This window comes from Fusarium odoratissimum, assembly GCF_000260195.1.
Source record: "Fusarium odoratissimum NRRL 54006 unplaced genomic scaffold supercont1.15, whole genome shotgun sequence".
Taxonomy (NCBI): Eukaryota; Fungi; Ascomycota; class Sordariomycetes; order Hypocreales; family Nectriaceae; genus Fusarium; species Fusarium odoratissimum.
The window spans coordinates 453,145-466,753 of record NW_022158701.1 but is presented as its reverse complement, the minus strand read 5'-3'; the positions used below and the strand labels follow the sequence as shown (position 1 = coordinate 466,753).

At 50.0% G+C, this 13,609-nt stretch overlaps 5 protein-coding genes across 9 annotated transcripts; 1 reads left to right on the top strand and 4 right to left on the bottom strand.

The window, feature by feature from the left end:
- Positions 1–208: 208 nt before the first annotated feature.
- Positions 209–2,687, bottom strand: FOIG_09376 (uncharacterized protein). 4 transcript variants are annotated; one of them, XM_031209625.1, is made up of 3 exons: positions 2,360–2,640; positions 1,299–2,276; positions 209–1,208 (listed from the first exon to the last, which is right to left on the bottom strand). In XM_031209625.1, the coding sequence occupies exons 1-3, from the start codon at positions 2,448–2,450 to the stop codon at positions 898–900; spliced, it is 1,380 nt and encodes a 459-aa protein (XP_031060712.1). In that variant the 5' UTR covers positions 2,451–2,640; the 3' UTR covers positions 209–897. The 4 variants fall into 4 exon arrangements, with proteins under 4 accessions (XP_031060712.1, XP_031060713.1, XP_031060711.1 ...); XM_031209624.1 differs by having other exon boundaries at positions 297–1,208; positions 1,299–2,274; positions 2,360–2,512; XM_031209626.1 differs by having other exon boundaries at positions 1,299–2,687.
- Positions 2,688–3,205: 518 nt separating this feature from the next.
- Positions 3,206–4,314, top strand: FOIG_09375 (uncharacterized protein; the record flags this gene model as incomplete). The annotated part of the gene is made up of 2 exons (XM_031209623.1): positions 3,206–3,648; positions 3,696–4,314. The coding sequence occupies 2 exons, from the start codon at positions 3,206–3,208 to the stop codon at positions 4,090–4,092; spliced, it is 840 nt and encodes a 279-aa protein (XP_031060710.1). The 3' UTR covers positions 4,093–4,314.
- On the bottom strand, positions 3,745–5,366 carry FOIG_09374 (uncharacterized protein). Of its 2 annotated transcripts, XM_031209621.1 has the most exons (4): positions 5,093–5,366; positions 4,937–5,042; positions 4,451–4,891; positions 3,745–4,405 (listed from the first exon to the last, which is right to left on the bottom strand). In XM_031209621.1, exons 1-4 carry the CDS (start codon positions 5,189–5,191, stop codon positions 4,377–4,379), a joined length of 675 nt encoding a protein of 224 aa, XP_031060708.1. In that variant the 5' UTR covers positions 5,192–5,366; the 3' UTR covers positions 3,745–4,376. The 2 variants fall into 2 exon arrangements, with proteins under 2 accessions (XP_031060708.1, XP_031060709.1); XM_031209622.1 differs by lacking the exon at positions 3,745–4,405 and having other exon boundaries at positions 4,425–4,891; positions 5,093–5,361.
- A 463-nt stretch (positions 5,367–5,829) lies between these two features.
- Positions 5,830–7,140, bottom strand: FOIG_09373 (uncharacterized protein; the record flags this gene model as incomplete). The annotated part of the gene is made up of 1 exon (XM_031209620.1): positions 5,830–7,140. The coding sequence occupies one exon, from the start codon at positions 7,138–7,140 to the stop codon at positions 5,830–5,832; it is 1,311 nt and encodes a 436-aa protein (XP_031060707.1).
- Positions 7,141–7,660: 520 nt separating this feature from the next.
- FOIG_09372 (uncharacterized protein) lies at positions 7,661–13,340 on the bottom strand. The gene is made up of 7 exons (XM_031209619.1): positions 12,433–13,340; positions 10,660–12,365; positions 10,254–10,607; positions 9,587–10,207; positions 8,369–9,536; positions 8,009–8,317; positions 7,661–7,947 (listed from the first exon to the last, which is right to left on the bottom strand). The coding sequence occupies exons 1-7, from the start codon at positions 13,000–13,002 to the stop codon at positions 7,753–7,755; spliced, it is 4,923 nt and encodes a 1,640-aa protein (XP_031060706.1). The 5' UTR covers positions 13,003–13,340; the 3' UTR covers positions 7,661–7,752.
- Positions 13,341–13,609: the final 269 nt, after the last annotated feature.

Sequence of the window (13,609 nt, the reverse complement as noted above, 5' to 3'; positions counted from 1 at the left end):
TTTTCAGTTGTTACTATGTTAGGGCGCGTGGAATGCCCAGCCGCTACCGGCAAGTTTACCACGTTTTTCGCCAAGGGCCAAGGTTTTGCCAATGCAAATCGTCCCGGCTGGGCAGTGACTTCAATTGGAGGCGGGAATAGCAGAGAGCTCTTGTTCCCCAATACCAAGAGAATTCTTCAACTACATCAACGACTCAGTGGATGGTTCTGTCAAAATAACTGCCGTTGCATTGGAAACTTTTAGTGACATTGCTTAAAGAATGGGCCAGGTCCAGAATCTCTCCGCAATCATGCCACGGCCACGGAGAAGGCAGAGACGATCACTCCGCATTCCCCCGCAGGTTTTGCATCTCACTGTGAGATCTTCAGAATAAGCATACAAACAAAGTGTAAAGTTTAGCTTAAAGCAAATAAAGCTAGAGGCCGGGCCACCCCTGAGACTCAGGGATCATCCAGTTCTGGGTTGTCTTTAGTAAAAGATTCGGACCGGTTCTTTTTCTACGACCGATGGACTCCACTGGCAAGGAGCATATTCCTCTATTCAGACTCGTTCGTGTGGGTTGGGCGGTTGTTGGTCGAGTAATTGGTCGAGTCAGGATGACATTAACTGCATTATAGATGGCCGGAGCGATATCCACTACCTCCAGGCTACCAGATAAACTACCTGAATACCCCAGGAGCCCCGTCTAATACGGTGAGCAGACCCCAGAACTTATCCTCGCTTGCAATATCAACTCGTCTCGTCTTTCGCTTCGCCTTCCCCAATATGGCTATGCGGAGGCGATATGGACCTCAACTGCCCCATGAGGATTTGGAGCTGCTGATAATAAAGAATTTGTGTGATGCGGAGATGACACGATGCCAAGGTGAATAATTGGGGAATTCTTTTTTCTTGTTCTCACGTCCAGTATCGACCCCAGATCTTGTACTCATCCTGTGAACCACGGAACTGAAACTGCACCTCCGTAATGTCTTGGAAACCCTCCTTCACCTGTGGCGGTTTAAACCTGCTCGCGAAGCCTGTAAATGCCATCTTGGGTAAGATCTGTCTTGACTCAGGATTCAATGTCGTGTTTAGCGCCCGCACAGCATTGTTGTGTTCACAGACTTGGAGAGGAGTTTTGAACCACACACAACGGATAGAGATGCCGAATTTCTTGGCAAGCTCTACCCAAATAGTCCTGGTCTCTGGATCGGCATTGGTATTATCTGCAAAGGGACCAGGTTAGCGCGCCAGGATGGGGTAGTGGTGTGGGAATGGGGTAGCCCTGGGGTAGCAAAATTTGGAGAAAAACGCACCTATGGCAATGGGCTTACCCGCTTGGAGATGCTCCCTCGCTGCCTGCACGCACTTGTCGCGTGTCTTGAGCTGGTCCTGGTTGATGCGCTCGTACCCCAGAGGCTTGAGGGATTTCCAGTAAAACGTGGATTTGCCAGCCCCGGGTGGCCCACAGAATAAGATGATGTCCTTGTCGTTGGTCCTGTCAAAGGTCACCACGGAGTTCCCCGATTCAGCATCGTCGACGAAGGGATGCTCGGACAAGTCGAATTCACGAGCGAAACTCCGAGGCTTCTGGCCGAGAAAGAACTCCTCCGGCGTCTGATACTGGATTCCGACGTTGTGGGCAAAGTTTCTGTCCGAACAGCTAAAGTCTTTAGCTGCGGCCGCAACTCCGTCTGGACCTTTCCCCAACGTTGCTGTGCGACCCCCTGCATCGCCGACAAATACGCTGTTCCCCAGATCTATCTCGGATTCCGAGATGTCGTAGTCGTCGCAGAGTTCCTTCCACATGCCTGTTCTCGGTTTTCGATATATATCATGCTCGGTCGCCGCGTAGACGCATGTCGGAAGGTTCAAACTATTGAGGACGGCGCTGCATTTCTGTTTAAATTCGGTAACTCGTTTCTGCGCATTGGCTTTCGGTGCTTTGGACTTGGGGTCGAAGTGTAGCGTTAACCCTGCCTGGTTCGATAAGATGACGACTCGATATCCATCTTGATACAGCTCTCGAAGTTTGGCGGGGACCGAGTTGTCCCACCATTTCCAATCTATCCCGCTACCTGCATGTTTCTTGCCTGAGGCTGTCGAGATGAGTGTCGAGTCAAGATCAAAAGCAGCTATCTTCCTCCTCTTTATTGTTTCATCTTCCTTGACACCATCGAATCGGCCGACCAGGAGAGTCGCAGGGGTATCGTCGTTAGGACTTCGCTCAGACCAGACAGTAGGATCCTTAGGTTTTTGCGATGCTGGAGTAAAGAAGTTTGCTACAGCGGTCTCTAGGTAGGTCATGTTAGCTAGTCATCCAACGATAGCATGCTGCGGCATGGAAATAACGCTGCTTCTGGGATTGCGCACTCACTGGTTGTGCCGCTCTGAAGTTTGCGCTTGAGGGGCGGCGGAGAAACAGGAGCATCAGAGGCTTTGCGCTTGGGTAGGTCGCTTGAAGGCATTTTGGCGCTGGCCAAAGCGGTTGCATCTGGTCGTGTTGTGATATGTCGTTGTTGTTGTTGAGGGACGTTGAAATGCCGAGGCGTTAGTCGGGTTCAGCAGCCAACCACGCAAGCCACGCCAAGCCAGCTAAATGCAAGCACTTAACCTACAGTCTTGCAGTTGACACGGGAAATCAGAACAAATACTCGCAATTTCGGGTGACTGAAGTTAAAAACATATACAATAAATTTATTTCACTATAATTTTCACAATTTCGAAGCTTCTGCACTCCTTATCCGTTCGGTGATGCATCATATCTTGTTAAATGAAACGGTTGGACCCTGAATTCAGACGCGCAAATAGCTTGGATTTAGTGCTAACGCGTCAACAGTCGCGAAGTCACGTGCTCATGACCAAAGTCAAGCTTGAGCTTCAAGCTCTGGTGGGGTAATTTGAACGCAATGTTCATCAACAGCCAAACAGTTACATTGCGTCTGAACATATCGCATGGCATCATACCTCAGCAACACACTAGCCTTAGCATCAGAATTTACAACAGACCACGCAGCGATCGTTTGACCCTGAAGGACCAACTGGCGTCAATTGACAAGTAGTCAAAGACACACGCCTTCATCCGCTTCATGGGCCAACTTCTTTCTCAAGCATCATCCCTTAACCACGATCATCGTCGCAATACCAACATAAACTAAGAAGACAACACAAAACCCATATGCAATACAACTGGCGATAAAAGATTTTTCTCGCTCCCGCCAAAATGCACGAGATCTTCCTCACAGCCCTCATTGAGGACAAAGACTTCACCTCAGCATGCGCAGTCCTCGGCGGTCTCACAAACATGGACCCGTGGGAATCAATCCAGCGCGTCCTCTACTTTCAAGGCCCCCAGCGTCCCATGGGCATCTCGAACCAGAGCTCTATAGAAAAGCCCATACGGAACAATACTGGGTTCCTTTGGAAAGAGCTTCATCAGAACTTGACCCGACAATCCTTCATATTGCAAACGCGATATGATGTACTCAAAGATCGCGACATGGGAGCCAATGCGTCGCCGATGGACCTGGATGCGACGCAGGGTATCTTGAGATGGACGGATTTTCCTGATCCGCCGCGTGGACAGCCTTTGCTTACCCAGCGGAAGAAGGTTGAGCTTTGGGATCAGAAGAAGTTGCCTTCAGTTATGCGCGACAATAACCACATGTAAGAGGACTCACCCGCTTGGCTCAATTGTTACTGACACAGCCCAGATTCAAGACGGAAACAATTGAAGAGGTCTACCGCTTCTACAGAGATGACATCGAGTTCTGTCTAACACGCCACTACTTCCTCCAACCTCTAGAACACTACACCCCCATGGAAACAAAACAGCAAGCAACCATCCCAATGGGCAGTCTACCGCCTTGGGAGTCTCTCACTCCAGTGGATCAGCAGAAACGATGGTTTCTCCAGGTCAAGGCACATGTTGTCCAGGATAACAAACCGGACGAGATTCGCAAGGCTCAGGATCAACTACTAGCTGTGCGAAGAGAGCTCGATGGAGTTTTCGAGTTCCGGGGTATTGATCGCAAGGTTCACGATACCAGGGTTATGCAACAGATGCAGGGGGTTCAGCAGTTGCCGCAGAAGTTTACGGTTGGGAAGTAGAATGTCCACAAGCAGAAGAAGCCGCGCGTGCGGTATTGAAGATTGCCCACTTCCCGCATGTTGACGGGGCACTGATTGCATCTGGGGTAGAGAACATGGGGCACGTGGCATCCGATGATGTCTAACTCAATTAATAGATGATACCCGGTATGACAGACGTTCGGTAGCCGACCTATCACTACTTTCCGATCGCATCAAGCCTTTCATGCGCTATATCCCAAACCATTCATTCGTGATCGTCACCCATGCTTTCGTCCAGCTCCATCTTGTGAACTACGCAAGCTTCATTTGTTCTTCCACGCCTGATCCGCATCTACAAGAGTTAGCATAATCCCTCATCAACTCCACGCATACTCACCCTCATGAACGACCGGACTAGGAATATTCTTCCTAGCCTCCTTCTTAACCCTCCAATCCGTCCCAAACTTCCTATCCCTCTCCCCCACATTCTTCTCAAAGTCAAACTGTCCATCCGCCGTAAAACTCGTCATAAGCTTCGGCTCCCCCAACGGCAGCGTATCACCACGATCCGTCTGCCACAAATGATACACCTTTCCGTATAGCTGCACAACTTGGTCCATCTCGAAGTTCTCAGCTATTTGCCATGCACTCTCGGGCACCGCGTGATTCGGCATTATGAGCATTCCTGATTTCACTTCGTAGACGTGTGAATGCCAGAGTTTGCGCTCTTCTTTGTCGAGGGTTTCGTAGAGTTTGGGGGTTATCATGTATTCGATTCCGATGAGGCGCGCGTTGGGCTCGTCAGAGTCGTAGAGGAGACATTGGCGGACGTCCTCGTCTGCTGGGATTAGTGATTGAGTCGGGGTGATGGTAAGGGACGTACTTAGATGGGCGCAGTAGTGGTTTGTTTCAACGAAACGCGAGGGGTCATCGGCGTATGCGTGAAAGGCGTTGAGATGAGCGCAGATATGCTTCACAGGTCGAAACTCCTACCATCGAATGAGCTGAAGCTCTTCAATTCTCTCTAGAGGTAACTTACCTGTGTCACAGCAGCACCAGCAGTGAGGACCTCATTCTTCGCCGAAAGAGGTTTTCCCATGCCCTCATTCGTAACAGGAATTTTCTTTTCTTCAGCCATCTCGAATGTCGTCAAGTTAAGATTTTGCGATCGTCAGATCTGAGATTGCGACTTAACGGTTCATATAAAGCCATTGGAGATTACGTCATAGACATATGAACTCACTCGACACAAAAGATGTTTCATTGGGAGCTCTTGCGGTACGTAAATATGAGATTCTTGGAGGTTCATTGTGACTTGTTGAAGCGTCAGTATGACGAGGTGATGACCTTCCGATGTAGGCTCGGCGCCGATGATCCATTTTCTCGGTCGGGCATTGCGGGGGCTGGCCCGGCGACTGGAGGTTACCCTGAAGACACGCATATGATCCTGATATCTTTTTCTTTCTTGTTAGTATAGACATGTAAGAACACGAACTTGATACAACATGATCTATTTTCACATCTCACTCAAACCATCGAATGGGGAACCAACTAGTCGGTTTCAGACGCCAATTTATTGATCTAGTCTAAAACATCTCAATGGGAGGTATCTACTCTACTATCACAAGAAGTTTGCCCGCAGCAAGAAATCTCAATAGAAACAATCCTCTACCAGTAGTCCTCCAAATCTGTCCCACTTGGTCCAAAGTATTCAAGGATACTCTTGTCCAATCTCAATCACAAACTCCAAAACTCAAGATCTAGTTACTCACAAGCTTACTTCTTGCGGCCGAAACGTCGCTTGCGCTCCTCGAGCTCCTGCTCTTCCTTCTCGCGACGAGTGTCCTCATCAGTCCAAGGACGAGCCTGCTTATAGTAGAAGTCGTTGATCGCGTCTTCACGATCACGCTCATCCTCGATGGCTAGGATCTGGCTGTAAGTATCCTGGATAGTATCGACTATAGGAGCTTGAGAGTTAGCTTTCAGACCACCGAAACCCTCAACGCCAACTTCCTCGTGGGGGATCATGCCAAGATCGGTAGGGTTGTGAGTAAACTCACTTGCCTCATAGGTAATCATACCAGGTCCGGTGGGGCTGGGAGTAAACTCACTCGCCTCAGGGTTGAATGTGGTGATGGAGCAATGGTGAGGGGGAGTAGGGGTGGGAGCCTCGTTGGGAGATGGGCTGAGCATCTCGCCCAGGGAGCCGATGCGCTGGGGATGATAAACAGCAACAGCCTGCGAGTTGTAGGGGGTAGAAGGCTGAAAAGATTCGGGGTTATTAGGGTCAGCATAGTGAGCGACCATGGGTTGGAAGGGGTGAACACCGACAGCCTGAGCACGAGGGTCAATAGGCTCAGCATGGTAGTAGACGATAGGCTGAGCTGGATGAGGGCTGATAGGCTCAGGAAGACCAGGCACGATTGGCTTGGGGTGGTAAGGGGTAATGGGCTGAACAAAGTCAGGGCTGGGGGGATTCATCGCATGATGAGGTGTCATACGAAGTCGATTCAAGGGGTCGACAGGCTGAAGATGCTCATGGCCGACAGACTGAGGGAGAGGGGGGTTGATACCCTGGTACAGAGTGCTGTAGCCTTGGAAGGGTGAAGATGTCGGGCCAGCTGGAACTGGAGGAGTGCTAATACCACGAAGGTAGAGCATGGGGGGCTGGGGAGCCTTTGGGGAAGTGACCTCAGGCTTGCCATCACCCTGAGTCTTCTCACTGGGGAACTCACCAGCGTCCTTGGCCTCGAGAATATCAGCTGGGCAGTGATAAAAACTAGCCTCGGTGTCATCGTCCTCCTTGGATTCAGCAGGATTAGCAGGACAGATGAATCCGCCAAGAAGACGGACATGTCCTGGAAGGACATCATCGCGAGGGGGAATAACGGAGGGCTTGAGACCGACGGGAAGATTGGAGTAATAGGAATCCATGTCGGTATCTTCAGACTGGGAAGAGCTGAGAGACGGGGGAGTGACTACCTGACGCATAAGAGGGTTAGTCTCGGTAAGACTAGGTGTCTCGGGGTGAATGCTGTCGGCGGGAACAAGGTCGTCACCCTTGAGGATAGAAAGACGACGAGACATGGTGAAAGTAGTCAAGAGACCCTTAAGGTTGTTGGCTGTTTCGTCTCTTAGGGTTGTTGATGAGGTTGATGATAGTGTTGGTTAATGCTGTCGAGATGGAAGAAGGATGAAGAAGAGGTGGGGTGAAGATGAGATGTGAGTTGCTCGAAAGCTGGTGAGGAAGGGAAGACGAAGAAGATTAGGTTGAGAGACTAAAGATGAGATTATAAAGGATAGATTCTGTTATTCACTGACAGCGCTCGAGATGTTCGACCACCACTGTCAGAGGGACTGCGCAGCTGTAAATGGGGAATGCATCAGTCGCCAGTGCACTCATTTCTGTTCAAATGGAAGCCTAGAGTTGCCTCCTATCTTCATGACAGTGGCACTTATATCCCTTTCCATTCATTGGGCCTCTCGAGAAGGACGAGTCTACAGTCCGTTGAAAGTCATCGAACAATATCGCTGTGTCGCCTGCAGTGGCAGGTCATCGAGGTTAGTCTTATGAATGGCACATATCGTAGGTGAACATAGAAAGTCTTCGAAGTGAAGCTCATTAGTATGCAATATGTCGATAGAAATGTTATTCTCATTGAGATAGGTAGAAGATTGATGACCTGGAAGTTGACATCGTCAAGTTGATCTAGGCCCTGGGACGATTGACCAAGTCTCCCCCGTAAACACCAACGATCCATCTTGTCTCAATTTCTCTGGATCAAGATAAATCTTCACTTCAACATTCGTCTTATCAACATTCGATACTCTTGCTATCAGATAAACCGTAGGCGACGTCGCCGGTGAAAGAGTCGTATTAGAATTCTCCTGCATCTGCGCAGCCCATCAGTTAATTTCCAAAAAGAAACGCTGAACGAAAGCTGTGACCACTTACCCTTTGATACTGTCTCTTACTCATGTAAAACGGTGTTCGGCTATGTCCCGTTGTAGACTTGACCTCAATCAAGAACAAAGGCTTTTTGTTCTGCCAAGCTGTTTTGTCGAGGTAGCCTTTGTCCACCAAGTGATTCGTCAATACCCGCTTTCGGTCAAAGTACACAATGTCGGCGGTTTCTTGGGCGGTCCAGGGGAGCATGTCTGAGTAATCGGGATGAATGGTGACGAACTTTCGCATTTGGCTTTGCCAGTTGTCGCGACTGAAGCGAGGTAGTGGTGGATTCATGTTGCGAAGAAGTTCAAAGACCTGTAATCTTGTAAGTATTGTATGTTGGATAAATAAGTAGTGGTAACTTACATATAGTTCACCGAGAGCTCCTATTCGCATGTCTCGTTCAGGAAGGCCATGTGACCGGAATTGTCGTGATAGCTCAATCTCTTCTTCATCTACTTCTGGTAGTGCACCGAAAAGCCCCGACATGTCATAAGCGCCCTTACTAGGAAGCGTTGCTGTATTTGCCGCAGAAATGACATTACTGACTAGTCTCAGATACTCTTCTTCGTCTTCGATGGTAGGATGTTGGGATGCTTCGCCAAAGCTCTGGAATAGGAATGCTGAGCTGGGCTGCGCTGTAGGGGAAGAGCCAAAGACAAAGGTTGGCTGTGGCTGGCTTGCTGATCTTGGCGTCGACTGTAAAGACTCATGCCTGCCCGCGTTCCGGTGAATATTTGATGATGTTCGCCTATTTTGGCGGAAGTATTCAGCCGTGGACGAAGTTGGGGTGAACAGTCGTCGTCCAGTGACGGATGAGTTTGAAGTCGCAGGACTTCGCTGTCGAACAGGGAGATCTGATAGTCTCGGAGGAGATCTCAAGTTGTCGAATGTTTGTAGCATTGAGTCTTCGTCGCTCGATATATCGTCTTCGTGAATCTCCGGTTGGGCCAGAAATCGAGCAATGGGGTCTTCCTCCGCCTCGTGGGAACCAGTTTCATCGTTTGTCTCCAGCGCTTCATGATACACAGTGGAATCATGTACGTCCTCCTCTTCGATGTCGACATGACCTACTTCAGTGACTTCCACAGCCTCGTCCTCAGTCGCTTGGCCGTCCCTGTCTTGAGGGATGTCTACCTCGACAACACCCTCCGCCTCCAGAATCTGCGCCATGTTGATGAGAGGTGCATTCAAAACCGCACTTACGATCTGGATAGCTTTGGAGCCAGCATGCTTGACTTGTAAAGTAACAGGGTCTGTCATCATCCATTCTAGGAACCGTCTTGGAAGAGTCGAGAAGTAACAGAATCCTTGGGCCTTGGGATCACGTGGCACGTATATCTTGAGGCTGCTGTCGTCTTCGCGTATGTGAAGCTCACTCCTATCTTGTACATGCACTAGACCATGGCCATCCTGTGACAAATGGAGTTCGGAGGAGATGCCATCCGTTTCGTAGACCTCTGCACCCATGAGGGTCCAATAAAGCTCCGAGCTGTCCTCTGAAGTCCGAGGACTGTTAAAATGCACCGCGATTCTGTAGAAGCAATTAACAGCTATCCGTGGCGTCTTTAGCCTGCAACTTACCTGAACAGACCATCTGCCTTTTGCCTGAACTCCCTGTCCCGATACTGTAACTTGTCCATGAGCCCGCCCGCCACAGTAGAGATCTCTCGTACAGAGGTAGACAAATACCGCGAATCCAGGTCGAGCCATGAAAGGAATGGCCGCAAGCGACGAACTTCGTCCAACGAAAAGTCAAGCATCTTGGCCTGAGGAGCGAAGATATCGCCCAGAGCCTTTCGGTCGGCAATAGCGAATTGTGTCATACCAGACTGTAACTTCACTGACTTATTTGGATACCTCACAGGAAAGACCGTTCCTCGAAAGATAGGTTCTTCATCTGGTGGATCAGCTGTTGTGTCAAGTAGAGAATTGAGCGCCCATATGGTTTCCTTGACTGCAGCGACTGATGGTGGTGGCACTCTGCTGCCCATCTCCTTGAGTTCGTCGTAGGCCATGTCCAGCGTAAGTTCTTGCACACCGAGGAAACTGACGAAGAAACCTTCTAATTCGGGATAGAGATCGTTGAGAGCCACTCTGCCGCGAATTTGTGTAGCGCTCGACCATAGGCATTCGCCGACTGTGTACCAGCGGCTTACGTTGCCGACATTGAAGTAGATCAATGACTCTTCAGCGAAAGTTTTCCTAGATATCCGTCAGCTGAAAGTGTGAAAAGGGAGAGAGTTCATACCTGAGCTTTGTAGTATCAGCCTCCATCATACCAAACCTCTCAGAGTCCAGAGAACCGTACAGGTCATTAACCCAGTCAAAGTCTTCACTCTTCAAGTCCTTCAATCTTCGTATCTCGCTCAGGTAATCCTCGCATGAACAGTCTCTGACTCCCAGTGCGGTCTTGAAGAATTGTCGCAAGACATCGAGATCTTCTTCTGAGCGGTGGAAAACGGATCGGTAGAGGTGGGCGAGAGGGTATGACGTCTGCATGTCTTCTCGGGCGTTCCACAAGCATTTGTCGGAGGATGTCCACATCGCTGGGCTCGAGTCGTGTGCGGGAATGTATATCAGGTTTCCGTCATTAATCGCTTGCCTGCGTACGTTAGTAAGTCGTAGATCGAGATACCAAATACGTGACAACGAACCTTGCTTCCGCCTGCGCGTCGAGGAAGCTATCAGCTTCCCGACACCGGGCATGAATGACTTCGTAGAGATCTAACACCCTCGTATTCCGACGCACTCCAGCCGCAGCATTACTGTACCGGATAGTTCTCAGAATGGCTAGATAGAACTGGAGATCATCAGTACACCCAACCCCAAGATCATCAACCAAGAAACCCCATTTGGAACGATACGTGCTCGAAGTAATCGGTTCACCCAAATCCAGAAACACAAAACCTTCATCCTCAGCATAGCGTGAATGTTTCCCCTCAAGCTCAGGCAGAGGTAGGTAAGTAGTCGACAGCGGCTCAGACAAAGCAAACTCATCTCTTCCTTTGCACACGACCTCGACTTGCCGCAACTCCCTCATGATATCAGTAGATTCCATGACCTTTGTTCTCTCAACATCCCAGACTCTCTGAAGGGCACCCAAAAGACATTTCGGTCGGTGCTGCTCAATGTAGAGAAAGGCGGCAGACAGCTTTAACTTTCGGTCTGGACCCTTCTTGGTAAGTCGAAGTTGAAGCCGAAGTCGGAGGCGTAACTGGAGCCATTCATCCCATCCCCAAGAGTAACCTGCTGGTGTACCTGGCCTTTCCTGGACGTAGTTGTGATGAAGAAAAGGCGCTGCGAAGCCGGGCGCATCTACTTGAGGTTTGAACAGTTCACTGGGTCCATACGCGTCGTCTGTTGTTAGGTAAACATCATGTTTAGTTGGCGACCGTGCTCTCATATTCTGGTCATACACATGGTAGCCACGCAACTTCGCCTGATCCTCATTCTCCTCGAGTAGTACCTCGGAAAGGTACAAGAACTTGAGATGGGCGATGGATACTGCAAGAGCACCTGCATCGGCGACCGGACTGATTGGCTTCTTCAGGATTAAAGCTCGTACATCCCTCACAAGCGCCTCGATGACGCCGAACTTGTCAAAGAGCGCACGACGATCAGGGTTGCTGGCTGCTTCCGAGTCGATCAGGCTCAAATCAAGGTCGTCAGGGATTGCAAGGCTCCCTGAGGAATGCGAATAATATAGTGGCCCGCTGCTTGAAGAAACCCAGGTGCCATTCTCGAGGGGGATGAATCGAAGTTGCTTGAGGCGGTCCTGAGCTGGACCCACTGTCGCGGTGTTCTTCAACAAGATGAGTGCTCGTGCTGCAAGTGAGTGCCATTCGTTATCCGTAGCGGGACTCTTCATCCTCGAATCCTTGATGTCCCTTTCGAGATCCTTCTCAACACGAGTGATCGCATCCGATGGCGACATACTTTCCAGTCCATACGTCTCCAACAACTTCAGATCATCACGTGTATACTCCTTCGCAAGGTAAATCTCCTCGTCAAGATCAGTGAAAAGCGGATCACCGTTTTTATCTCGCAACCATGGCTGAAGACGACACAGCTTGTGTATGTAGTCCAATCTTCCAGTGCCGAGCGTGCGAAGTATTTTGACTTCCTGTATGCGCGATTCGATCCTGTCGAGGAGACCCGACCAGAAGCTGTCCCAAGGGTAAGAGGTTCGTTGGGGGAGCCAGCGCATCCATTGGTATTGGAGTGACGGATGCTGACAAAACTCCTCGATGGCTTTAATGAAGCAATCCGCGATGCCGTTCAAGAGACCGCGGTTTCGGACGGATGTGGTGACTATGCCTTGTCGACTGGCCTCGGTGACGAAATCAGTGTGAATGAGGAACTACGTAAACGCATTTGTCAGTATCTGGCAAGACTTCTGCGATGGGCTCGGTGAGATTTTCACTTACCTTGAAGCCCATTGGGCGCATTGGCAGAAATGCGAATACATCTTGATTCTCGACAATTGGTGTACCTGAATCCGCTAATGGGAATGCCAACACAACCTCCGTAGACGAATCGGCGCGATACTGCTCTTCGGAATACGTCCTGTTCTCGCTCTTGGGAATATTCTCCGCAACATGCTTCGTGACATGATACTGCCTCTCCTCCACCCCCTCAAAAGTCTCCTTCTTGACAGTGACTGGGTTGCTCCCACGGAGAGAGTACGCCGTGCTTGACGTTTGAGTGTCATCCTCATCGACGAATGAGACCTGCACTTTTCGGAGTTTGCGAAGGAAAAGTAGAATCGTATGTTGTAAGTCTTGGAACTGGAGTCGGATGGTCTCGCGCTGCCTCGCATCCTCCTCCGGGTCATCACTCGTATGCAGGAACAACGTGATGCGAGTCGAAGAGCCTCCCAGTGACTCATCTGCATCTTCCCATACTGGTGTAACCATGCCGAGACCGGAGTCCCCCTTGCGATGCGTGAACGAGAAGGAAAAGCCGTTTGACTGAATGTGAACCTTCCAAGCCGCCATAAACACTGACTTGAAGCCAATGCCCTTCTCACCAATGTACCCAGCTGCACCAACCTTTGAACTTTTGCCGATTGCGCAAATGGCCTTGAGGTTCTCATGCGTGAAGCCGTTCTCATTGCACTCAATTGACACCTTATCTGGGCGAACCTCGAAAGACACATATGGATCTTGCCCGCTTGAGAGAGCCGTGCTGTAGTTGTTGTCGTCGGCATTTTGGAGCAACTCAAAGACAAATCTGGCGTTACTTGTGTAGAGGTTTCGTGCCAGCCTGAAATGTTGTCAAGAAAATACTTGGAAGCCTGTGTTTGAGATAAAGTACATACGTCAAGACAGCTGAGCCTATCATCTCATCCTTTCGAAGGAGAGCTTCTTCCACCTCGCGCCTAAGCTCAGGGTTAATCTCTCCAATCCGCGCAAGCTGCTCTTCGCCAAGATAGCCGCGCTCTTTCGCTATCTCCTTCACCAGATCCTGAGCCGTGCGCTGGCCCGGCCCGGGCTGGGGAGTATCGGTGGACATCTTTATGCGCGGCCCAGCGGACCCTGGGCTATCAAGACCCCGTAGTTATCGCTATGTAGATTGACGCAACATGCAGCGAAGAGAAGCAAA

Bases quoted from the DNA above. Each gene is read 5' to 3' on its own strand.
- FOIG_09376 (XM_031209624.1), bottom strand. From the start codon at position 2,476: ATGCAACCGCTTTGGCCAGCGCCAAAATGCCTTCAAGCGACCTACCCA. The intron at 2,275-2,359 runs GTGAGTGCGCAA...ACCTACCTAGAG, and splicing joins ACTTCAGAGCGGCACAACCA to ACCGCTGTAGCAAACTTCTT. The intron at 1,209-1,298 runs GTGCGTTTTTCT...GTCCCTTTGCAG, and splicing joins GGGTAAGCCCATTGCCATAG to ATAATACCAATGCCGATCCA.
- FOIG_09374 (XM_031209621.1), bottom strand. From the start codon at position 5,191: ATGGCTGAAGAAAAGAAAATTCCTGTTACGAATGAGGGCATGGGAAAA. The intron at 5,043-5,092 runs GTAAGTTACCTC...ATTCGATGGTAG, and splicing joins CTGGTGCTGCTGTGACACAG to GAGTTTCGACCTGTGAAGCA. The intron at 4,406-4,450 runs GTGAGTATGCGT...TAACTCTTGTAG, and splicing joins TAGTCCGGTCGTTCATGAGG to ATGCGGATCAGGCGTGGAAG.
- FOIG_09372 (XM_031209619.1), bottom strand. From the start codon at position 13,002: ATGGCGGCTTGGAAGGTTCACATTCAGTCAAACGGCTTTTCCTTCTCG. The intron at 10,608-10,659 runs GTTCGTTGTCAC...TAACGTACGCAG, and splicing joins GACGCGCAGGCGGAAGCAAG to GCAAGCGATTAATGACGGAA. The intron at 10,208-10,253 runs GTATGAACTCTC...ACGGATATCTAG, and splicing joins GCTGATACTACAAAGCTCAG to GAAAACTTTCGCTGAAGAGT.